Here is a 12,165-nt window from a genome sequence, read left to right as displayed (position 1 = left end):
CGTAGATGGATGAAAGCTTATCATTCTACATTCTCACTTTCTAAGACTTCTAGAGTCTAGAGCAGCATTGTCTTATAGAATTTTCTGGAAAGATGGAAATATTCTCTGTGCTGTCTGAAAGGGGAGCCAGTAGCCACATGTGGCTATAGAGCCACACCTGATAAAGTATATTTTTTATTTATCCAATTGTAGTTAGTTAAATTTAGATGTACACAGTCACGCATGCTCAGTGGCAAGTATTGGACAGTACGTCACTGTGCACTGGGCATTTTTCAGACTGCAAAATTTCTTTTTTTTTTTTAAAGATTTTATTTATTTATGTGACAGAGAGATCACAAGTAGATAGAGAGGCAGACAGAGAGAGAGAGGGAAGCAGGCTCCCTGCTGAGCAGAGAGCCCGATGCGGAACTCGATCCCAGGACCCTGAGATCATGACCTGAGCCGAAGGCAGCGGCTTAAACCACTGAACCACCCAGGCGCCCCCAGACTGCAAAATTTCTGAAGTCACCAGGGTTTTAAGCCTGGAGGGTTCAATTGGATCCCAAAATCATAGTCTTTAGAATAGAGAAGAAACCATCTAACACCAAAATAGAAACTCCTCATGATGACAAGCGCCTTGAAAGTAAGGACCGGGTGCCATTCATCTTTCCTTTCTCCCAGTCTTGGGGTGGGGTCTCGCAGGCAGTAGATCAGCAAACATGTCCCCTGCCGTGTCCCACAGCACTGGGCAAAGGCGCAGAGTTCTGAGACAAAGGACCTTTGACACACGTATATAAGTTGTATGACAATCCTAACACCTATGAACATGGCTAGGTTGAGGCCCTGCCTGTCATCCTGATCACCTACAGGTTTATTTCACATTCAATTAAAATACTAATAAATATATAAAGACACACACAAATGCATAAATAAATATTACTCTCCCATCAGCTTTACAAAGATGCATCGGCCTTGTGCAACTGACTTGGAGACATCGATTTATTTCTAAAATCCCTAGAGGTGTCCTTAGGCTTCTGGTAATCCACTCCTGTCATGTCATATTGCTTAATTATAGTGATGTATTTAACTTATTTATCACAAGAAAACAATAATTTTTCACTTTAAAAAAGCGTGCGGTCATGCTGTTGCTTGGATAATACTTCTTGAGAATACAGAGCACAGGAGTTAAGACTCTCAAGGAAAGAGAATCACTGATATTGAAACGTCCCTGGAGAAGTTAGAAACGTCTATAAGCATATTTAAAATAAACTGCCGTGGTCCCAAAGCCTTTAATGGAACTGGGAGAGCTGTTTAATGCACACGACACTGCAGTAATTGCTGTAGTTTAAAATAGATTTTAATCAAGCACCATCTGCATAATAGGCTGAACAAACAACACAGAACTCCACTTATAACTCTTATCATATAAAGTAAATACTATAAAATCTTCGCCATAGAAACAGGGCATATCATAGCACTTTTTGTGATGGTGCTGTTGCTGTAAGTGAAAAATTTTTGCTCTACTTAAATACATTCTCTCTTTCCTTTCTACACTATGCCGTCTAAAATCCCCTTATGAGAATAAATTCAAATAAGCATGGAAAGTAAGTCATCTAGTTACTGTGAAATCAGCAAGGCTGTAATACTTCTTTCATTTTGCAATCAGGTTTATTATTATCATTAATAATAACAGTACATTCAGTGACTCAAAACATCAATTATAAAAAATGTTTATGAAATGCCTTACTTTTGAAATGATTCACAAGTCTGAATCTGTATCACAGTTTATAAAGCAAATTCATTTTTAAGGATCCTTGATTCTGCCAAACATAGCTGAGTATTGTTCTAGGATGAGTTTAGCAAAGATACTCAGTGGCCTTATGTAAGGCTAAGATTTTTAGGCCACTGTCCAGAAAAATTACTTTAAAGTGAGGGACAGCATTGATTGTAATCACATATAACTCTCAGTTGTATTTATCATTTTTGTTCAATTCACTTGGTCTTTTCCAAATTTGCCTGAATAGGGCAATATGTTCACTTCTTATTCTTCTGGATTGAGGGAATGCTCAAGAAGGCTGGCAAAGGGTCCTGTGGAATAAAATGCCAGGTTCTTATGTTTAACTTCATTTTATTTTATTCATGAATTAATGAAGTGTGCTCAATTATCCAGGGCATGAATTATCTAAGAACATATATACCCTGAAATACTTTCTCCTAGTATAATTTAATTACTAAATGGATTTTAGGAACAACTATTTAGAATCGGGTACTAACTGGCTGTTTGAATTTTATGATTTTCTCCTAGAACTAGTTCATTAGGTTCAGCCTTAACCAATCGGATACCTTATTTTTGATAAATGAGGAGTGTGTATTTTTCAATGGCTGGGGTCTAAGAAATTCTTTAAAAGTATTGTACATATTCTATTATATCATGTGAAGTGTTGAACAATCGCATCATAAACACAGCTCAGAGTGGAAAAATCCCAGACTTTGCAGTCCCAATTTGCTGTCCAATTGCTAGATAATGTGACTTGACATTTGTTTGATTTCACTTCATGTTTGCAGAAACCTGTCTGCTTATCATTTTTAGTTTGTTCAGGAATCTTGCCTTCAGAACACTGGTAAATAAAAAGCACTTTTTAAAAAGGTTATTTAATTGTTTCTCTAGTGACTTATCGTATTTGCCTTGAGAAAACAAAACAAAAACAGAAACACCACCTCTTTCTGTCCAGCATGGTAAAAAACATGTGTTGATGAACTAGCAGATTAGTACGAAACTCTTAAAAGCAAAAAGAAGTGAAAGCAAGAACTCAAAGGAGTAAGCAGAGTACTGAAGGCAGCTTTCATCTTGAAGATAGTTGCTGAGCCTGGTAAAATTGAGTCAAAGGCATGGTAGATAGAAGACAAATCTCATGGCTGACCAAAAGTGGGGTGCTTAACAGGAGGGTTTCTATCAAAGTCAGGACAGAAAAGAATTAGGTTCTCAGTGCCATGCTGGAATAGACCAACTTCCCCTGTAAGCACCCTCTCAGAATCTGCAAGAAAAATACTGAGTGCCAAGTGGAAATTATCTTTTGTGGTAATTTACCAACAGAAACCAGCATTTGTTAAGGATTGATACCCTGCATACATAGTACTTGGGTGACCTGAAAAACTTCAAGCCAGAAGGTGTTCTAGATTGTAATGGTCCAAGATGCTTGGTAGAAGCAAATGCAAATCATCCTTAGAAGACTCTCTCCCTTGGACCACATCTGATAGAATCCTCATAAAGTTCTAATGAGCATCAGCTCTTATGCTAAAAGACAAAAATCAAAATGGAAAATCAAAACCAAGCACCAGCAGCAACTACAGACAATAGAAACAGAACTACCCTATGACCCAGCAATTGCACTACTGGGTATTTACCCTAAAGATACAAACATAGTGATCCAAAGGGGCACGTGTACCCGAATGTTTATAGCAGCAATGTCTATAATAGCCAGACTATGGAAAGAACCTAGATGTCCATCAACAGATGAATGGATAAAGAAGATGTGGTATATATACACAATGGAATACTATGCAGCCATCAAAAGAAATGAAATCTTGCCATTTGCGATGACGTGGATGGAACTAGAGCGTATCATGCTTAGTGAAATAAGTCAATCGGAGAAAGACAACTATCATATGATCTCCCTGATATGAGGACATGGAGAAGCAACATGGGGGGGTAGGGGGATAGGAGAAGAATAAATGAAACAAGATGGGATTGGGAGGGAGACAAACCATAAATGACTCTTAATCTCACAAAACAAACTGGCGGTTGCTGGGGGGAGGTGGGATTGGGAGAGGGGGAGCGGGCTATGGACATTGGGGAGGGGAGGCGAACCATAAGAGACTATGGACTCTGAAAAACAACCTGAGGGTTTTGAAGGGTCAGGGGTGGGAGGTTGGGGGAACAGGTGGTGGGTAATGGGGAGGGCACGTTTTGCCTGGAGCACTGGGTGTTGTGCAAAAAGAATGAATACTGTTACGCTGAAAAAATAAATAAAATGAAAAAAAAAAAAAAAAAAAAAAGAAACAGACCTCAAAAGATTTAATGTGTTGGAATTAGCAAACTGCCAAAGGAACAAAAGGATAAGATACATGGAGAAAGAACAAGCAACTCAAAAGGCAACCCAAACAGATTTGAGAAAGAGCCAAATAAAACTAGAAATGTAAAATAATTGCAATGAAAACCTCATGAGATCAGCTTTAATTTCCGATCACATCTAGCTGAAAAGAGAATTATGAAGTGAAAAACTGATATAAATAAGTCAAACAGAATATAATACAAAGGGGCAAGAAAATATGAAAGAAAGTCTAGCATGTGTCTTGTCAGAATTACAGAGTGACAAGGGAGCAAACATGGGGTAGAGTCTGAAAAACAGGAATGGCTGAAAATTTCCTGCGACTGATACAGGATAAAAATCCTAAATTCACAATAAATTTAAAGACCCACACACATCACAAGGAAGCTGCAGGATACCAAAGGCAAGAGAAGATCTTAAAACTATTCAGAGATTAAAGGCAGATTACTTTCAAAGAAAAGACAGTGAGGCAGTAGAATTCCCAAAAGAAATACCGAAAATCAGGATGTCAAAAAGTAATAGAATATCTTCACTAGGATACAAGAGAATCAGTATCAGTTTAAGATTCCATACACAGTGAGGGCACTTTTTAAGGCAATTATGGTCCCAATAAATCCTCATGCAAGAAAAATTTAAAGGCATAGGGGAAAATGATGTTATATGCAAGAAAATACTAAATATTTTTAAAAAATCTATCAGGAAAAAAAGGTTGTAAAAATAATCAAAATCATGTTTCATGGGGGTTATTACATTACATCCTTTAAATAAATTATGATTAAAATGACAATAATAATTATTCCAGTACAAATTGGAAGGGAGGTGTTGGCAATTAAATAATGTAAGAAGAGTGAAGATATCGATCAGTGTTAGAATTTTACACCTTTGTGCATCAGAGGTAGCTACTAAAATAAGGAGAAAGGATAAAATTTCCAAGCTTACCATGGAAAAGTATAGAATGAGAAAAACAAGAACAATCTTAAAGAGGGTAGAAAAAAGAGAAGGTAAAGAGAAAAAGAAACAGAGAACATGTGGGACGAATAAAAAGAAACAGACTTAAATGGAGAAATAAACCCAAATATTTTAGTAATTAGATCAATATAAAAAAAGCCAGTTTCATTTAAAAGTAAAGATTGTCTGAATATATGCCATTTACAAGGGACCTATATAAAACTTAAGGATACTTGAAGCAGAAAAATTGAGAGCAAAAGGATGGAAAAAGATATACTGTGATTCTTAGCCTGTAATTTCCTGAAAGGGAACGCTGTGCTAAAAATATACTTCTAATGCCAGATACTCTGAGTGTCTTACAGTGTCTGTTGTATTACAAGTCCTGGATTACAGGCTTAGAACCACAAGCTACCCAAGTTTATATTTCTTTGATGTTTTACTGTATGTCTAGTTTATGACTTTAGGCTGTCAACACAGCTCTGTAGCAATGAGAACCATGGAAAGCGTTTATAAGGTGATAATTTATTTTACTGATGTGTTTACACTATTTCTCCCTGTCAAAACAAACTTACTTCTTTTAATTGTTCAATTAGATAAACTGGATTTAATATGTAATTGCTTACAAGAGCTCAAAGTGTGAAGAGGGAAGTTTTAAAAGCTTTTTTTTTTTCTCCTGGTATGAGACTAAATATTCTTTTTTGGTTCTCTTGTTAGAAATGATTTAAGTGATCTTTTTGACTTAATGCTCTTTCACATTTAACTGGAGCTGTGGTAATACAACATTCCACATAAATCTTGCTCACATATAAAGGGGAAAATTCCAGCTTAATCTTTTACTGTGATGAAGAATGCTTGGGTATTTTCATCAAGGTTTTTTTTTTTTTTTGCCTTTTAATAAATATAAGTTGAATAAATGGGTAATCCAGTTTTGGAGTGGAGAGAAGGTGAAGAACAGTGTACAGAGCTGGAGTGGGAAGGTAGATTTTCTTGAGATGGAAAATACACTTAACACTAAGTATGAACTTGAACTTGAGAATGTCTATATAGACAAAAAGCCATTTTAATGAGGGCATTCTTGAGAAATCCATCCCGTGGCCTTCACACATGGCCAATTCAAGAATATAACACTACAGAATATAACTTCTACTCTACAGTGCTTGCATAATCATTAATGATAAGCTATAAATTATTTTACAGTGTGGATGTTGAGTGATTGGATAGGATACATAGCGGCAAAGTTTCACACCAGCCTGGAACTTTCTAACATACAAATTCATGCTTCAGCAAAATTACAAGATATGGACCTTATGAGGCAAGAGGAAATGGCAGAATCTGTGAATGTTAATTATGTGAATTTCTGGTTTCTACTCAGCCTTCTCATCATATAAGTTGAAGAGTGTGGAAAATGTTATTCTAAGTAAGACAATCCTGCACAGAATTTACTGTCAGAAGATGTTAATTTTGCATTAATTTCCTGAAATGTCAGCAATGAATACTGATAAAGATATAATCCAGATGCACAAATTGATCTTTACTGTAGGCAGAACATGAATTTTTTCCCTTGCAGTAGAGTACATACAATTTATGTTTGGGAAATTAACCTGAGTTATCCATACATAACCCAATATCAAAATCACTGGCCACAAACAAATTCTTGGTGTTCACATTTAGGTTCTGGTACTCATCTACTGTTAGATTCCATTTAGAATAATACACATTTTCTTAAGAAGATTATCTTACCCTCAAATGATCAGCTAAAGGTGAGGCCGTCACTAGCCCAATAAATTATATATATATATAATATCAATTATTCTCCTGACTTTTTACCTTACTTCATGGGTCACTGACCAACAGGGAAGAGCTTTCTAAGGCAGAGAGGACCAGCATGGTCGATGAGATTGAGGAGCTCTTCTAAAAGATAGCCAGGATTTGTTCTAATCAGGGGTGATTAAGATAGCAATAAAGAAATGACTGTCAGGAAGGAAGCTTATATTACTCATTATTATATATTACTTATATACCTAGAAATGGAACGCACAGCCTAGCATTCAGGATGGCTTAGGAGGCAGATGCAGAGAGAGGGCAGAGCATGAAAGCAACCCCAGATCCTTTATTGGATTTTTTGGTGGGAAGGAATGCGGAGGTGGGGTAGGTATGCTGTAAAAGTTAAGGACTGGCTACAGTTTGAACAATTTCAGTGGACCATGGGCTACAAAGGTGGTTCCCAGTGTCTGGTCCTGGGTCCTGGGGTGACTTAGGGCAGTGAGAAAATATTGGCTTGTTGTGAGTCTGATAAAGGAGATGACAGGGTATGGGCTCTGGACTGGTTGGTTTATCAAAAGTGAGATCAGAGGGGAGTCATATTCTCTTTCTTGGAATTAGCTAGTGCTGGAAGTAGTCGTTTTTTTAGGATCAAGGTCCCAAATGCCAGAGCATTAAGAATACTGAAAATCAAAAAATACAGTCAATGCAGCAGCCTTGTCTTTGTCATCAGGCTCAAGAAATCCGAGTCACTGTTTATCTGTATCTTAAAAAAAAAAAAAGGAGTGGCACTATTGAAAAGTTAATCATAGAGGTCAGATTCCCCCTGTGTTGCTTTTGGTAGCAGGTTGACAGAGTAATGTCCCCCAAACAAAATTCTTGCAAAAGTCGAAAGAAAACAAAGTGACAAGTCATTAGTAAGATTAAAGGAACAAAGGGGAGGAACAGGAAATACTCAAGTAGCTATGAGTGTTTCTCATGGTAAATGGGCACAAGAGTCCTTTCTCAGGAGGACAAATTTGGAAGATGCTTGACTGAAAACCAAGGCAATGAAAAGATTATTTGGGTGTTTTTGAGGGAAAATCCACATGGCTTTTGTGCAGTCGTTTAAAAAAGCTGCCTGGGATATTGTAAAGAACTAAAATCTTCTATAGCTAATTTTCCAGTCTAAGGACACTTAAGTCCCATCTTCCCATACAGGTAACTTAATGTGACACAGAGACAGACAGCCAGACATGTTGGCAAGGGGTCAACAAAAAGTAAGCAAGAAAAACACCAAGGCTTTTTCTTAAGGGAGGGAGTCATAGAATATCGCTGGTCCTTACCTTCTTCATGCTCGGTATGAAATGGCTGGGTTGGATAATCTCAAAAGTTTCATCTGACCATCTCTCTCTCTCTCTCTCTCTCTCTCACACACACACACACATACACATGCACACGCACACACACAGAGCCACCACTGTACCTCTGAGAGTTTGCCTTTTTAAAATAAAATTGTTAAACTGAAGTAGATTTTCTTTGAATGAGTGGTGAATTAAGCTTAATTTTGGATGTTGAGTCCTATGAGAATTATTCTCCCTACTCACTATGCAGACCTTACATTTTGTGGGTGACATCTACTTTCATGCTTAATACATCTATATTTAAAGGATTTACTAGGGATTTAAAAATGTAATTGGAAAAACAAATGATTTAATCTATTCAGTTTGTAACCTCACGCTTCATTAAAAAAGTATGTCCCCACCAATGTTTCTCATTTGGATGCTATAAACTTGCACCTCTCGCTGATCAAGGAAGGTGTTAAAGAATTCGCCTTTCAGACAACAAGCATTTCCTATAGGTCCCCAAAATGACCTAGTCATACCTTAGCAGTATCATCGCCTTCATCTTCATGAACTGAACTAGATGGGGAAGGAGTTGCGGACTTGCTTCCGGGTGGAGATGGCGAGTTGTGGGGGACACTGCTTCCTCCCATATTCAAGCCAAGCTGAGCACTTAGCTGTGACTGGTTGATGGTGGTCAGCTGGCCATGCTGCATCATTCCTGGCTGCTGCCTGATGTCGGCAGGCTGGCCCCTTGGTCTCATGGCTGCCATCTGGGGATGGGAGCCATATTGAGTTCCTTCTGGATTCCGAATATCTTGCATCTACCAAAAACAAAGATAGGAATAGGTTTTCACAAACATATTTCTGGAAAAAAATTTTTTAATTCCTTAGACTTTGAAAATTCTGTAACATATCCTGCTGAACTATCCCTATTTCCACCTCAACTCCCAACCTCTCCCTAGAATAGAATAACCCTAATGGTATAGATCACTCTAAAGGCACTGTTACTAAAAGAATAGAATAGTGAGAATACATTCAACATCATATTTCATTACTCAATATCCAGCTAATTCTATTTACAGTCTTTCTTTATGAATGGAACACAAACATATATCATTATTCGATATTTATGGCAAAAGTTTCAAAACACTGATGCTTATTAAAAGTGTCAAAATTATATAATATTAGTGATTACAGCATTATAGCAATTCACGAAACCCTGTTTCTTTCATACTGATCACTTAAGAAAGCTTTTGTGAGTTAAATGTATTATGATTCTTAGTTTAATTCTATGTAGGCTAGTATTGGCTAAAATGATCTACTGACTTCCAGACTCAGAACATTACAGGCCGGTATTAACCAATTGATTAATTGACTATTGAAATGATTTGACTGCATGGTCAGATTTGAAAGTAAAGCTCCGAAGTTGCAAGGTCACCATATTAATCCATTATGCTATCTGGGTCACTGCTTTTTAGCCTTAATGAGACTCACTCTTGTAATTCAAGCAATGAATTTTGTCTCTGCAAGGATTAGAATTAAAAGCATTGGAGGATGAAGCTCTTAACGTATCTAGAGGTCAAATGTGTTGTATAAGAGGAGTATGGTGGATTTCAGTTAATGTTTCTCTGGCATTTGCAAACTTAAACTAATGAGTATTTTGCAGTGCTTGTAGCAGTGGCTTAGTTCTTTCATTTTGAGGGGTGTTGGGGAGTTCATGCAGGTAGAGGATTATAGAACAAGAAAGAAAAAAGAAAAAAAAAATTGGGAGGGCAGACGAAGGGCAGTGAAGAGATGTATGGTTAGTTCTGTTCCAGAACTGAAAAAAATTAATAATGTTATCTTTCTCTGTTTCAATGAAAAAAAAAAAAATCCCACATGGTGTCAGAATGCCCCATAATTGCTTGTCTGCAAATGTTCCCACGACATAGAAATACTATAAAGTTCAATTAAGTTACTTAGTCATAGGCTCTTTTTTCTTTTGGTAATAAAATCATTTTCTACCAATGCTGCCTAGTCATTTTACCAACCTAGTTAGATCTATCTGAAACTGAAGGTGGGATGGAGGAGATGTCTGACTGTGTTCTCTCTGTTTGGTTTATGTCTCCACCATGAGGTCTGATTAGTCAGTATCATCCTTTAGACCTTTCTAGCTCTTGCTCCCTCTTCATCCTCTGACTTTGTTCTATGCATCATCCTAGACTCATTCTTCTTGGCGAAGGCTTAGGCTAACCCCATGGTTTTGGCCCTGCTGCTGTCCTGATGCAAATCAACATTTCCCCCCATAATTCAAACTCTATACCTCCAATCCTCCAAAAGGAGTTCTCCTGTCTATGAAGTCCCTCATCAAGCAGTTATTACTGTTCATTGGTACACAGGAGAGCTGCAAGGGAGTTTAGGGATCCCTTCTCAGTCTCTAGAAGAGGAGCCCTAGGGGCAAGCACAAGCCCGTTGCTTGTCTGTTGGAGGAATATAGAAATAATTATGAATGAATGAGTGAGTGAATAAAGCCCAGAGAGGTTAAATGACTTTCCCAAACCACAGAGTGGGAGTTGAAATCTACATTTCTCAATTCCACGCTTTGATGCTTCCTACTATATTAGCAGCTGGTTTGACATTTTACACATCCTGTAGAGAGATTCATACTTAAAGATTATCAAAACCACCTTATTAAATGTTGTCCACCCAAACTGATTTTTAGGTAATCTGCTCATGTGGTTTCCACTCACATTTACTAAAATAGTTTTTTTCCCCCTTCTCAGGTGTTCATGTAATTTCTATAATGTGATCTTCCTGATGAAATAATACTAGCTCCAACAGATACCTGGAAAGTTGTGCCATTGACAGAGGGTATCATACAAATCAGGGCGAACTTTTCAAAGTGCACAGAAGATGCACTACTTTCTAATGTCCTGAAGTCTTGTTGTGTTTTTCCCTAGACTCTCAGCGTGTGCAACAGCTCTCCTATTGTGGGCACAGAATTATGTTCTGTTCATAAAAGGCAATGCACTTTATAGGGCCATTCCCTCTCACAACCCGGCACCAAACAGACCACTCATGTACATGTTCAAACACTCCTACAGAGGAGGACACATTTTTATAATCCTGTCAATTTAAAAATGTTTACTAGCAAAATCCTGCCTTAACTAAATGATCTTTCCAAAAGTATTTAATTAATTGACAACTTCTATTTATTTCTTTATGGGGGGGAGGGGCAGAAGGAGAAGGAGAAGCAGACTCCCCGCTGAGCAGGAAGCCCAACACAGGGCTCGATCCCAGAACCCTTGGATCATGACCTCAGCTGAAGGCAGATGCTTAACTGACTGAGCCACCCAGGTGCCCCACTAATTGATAATTTCATTTCTCCTTCATATAAATCCTATTACAAAGCATGATAATTGATAACCTACCTGTTTAAAGCCCATTGCTTCTCACTCTTTCAGATATATTGTGGTTTTCACAAGATTTTGCTGATGATGATTTTAAAATTGACCTACATACAGAATTTCCAGATGTATGACTACAACCAATGGTCTTCAAAGGTCTATAATATCATTTTATAGCACCTAGTTCCTCCACCATTTTGTTATCTTCCTACTTGTTCTTTTCATGTTAATTAGTGCTCTGAATACTAAAATTTGTATTCTCACCTTTGTTTTACTGGTGGAAGAAAGTGGGCATCACCGAAGTGGTACAAAGAATCAGTTTGGGTAAGGACAATGAAGTACTCAACAGGGTACCTCTTTCTCAACAAACTGATCATTAGTTCAAAAATATCATATCACCATGATATTAGGAGAGGCAGACAGCAGTTTCAACACTCAGTTAAAGAATAATTTTCCTGTGTGGAGGGTGACAATCCCAGACTGGAGAGCACAGTCATCGCTTCAGCACTCGGATACACTTAGGAATGTCAGATAATAACACCCATCTCCAAATTAGGATTGCTTCTATTTTACTTTGCTTTCATAGAAGTCGGTTCAGTATTAAGCACAGCCTAATGTGTAATGTGGGGAAACCTAAACTGGATGGAGTTTCATTAC

General features: G+C 37.6%; 1 protein-coding gene across 4 annotated transcripts in view; it reads right to left on the bottom strand.

The window, feature by feature from the left end:
- Positions 1-12,165, bottom strand: part of TOX (thymocyte selection associated high mobility group box) — a 304,651-nt gene that overhangs the window by 39,579 nt on the left and 252,907 nt on the right. For all 4 annotated transcript variants that reach the window (XM_046024014.1, XM_046024012.1, XM_046024013.1 and 1 more), the window contains one exon: positions 8,662-8,943. In XM_046024014.1, coding sequence (XP_045879970.1) covers positions 8,662-8,943 — 282 coding nt within the window. The remainder of the gene's footprint in view (positions 1-8,661; positions 8,944-12,165) is intronic.

Source organism: Meles meles, chromosome 1 (genome assembly GCF_922984935.1).
Source record: "Meles meles chromosome 1, mMelMel3.1 paternal haplotype, whole genome shotgun sequence".
NCBI lineage: Eukaryota > Metazoa > Chordata > Mammalia > Carnivora > Mustelidae > Meles > Meles meles.
Note: the sequence above shows the minus strand (reverse complement) of the source record. Positions and strands in the feature narration are given on the sequence as shown.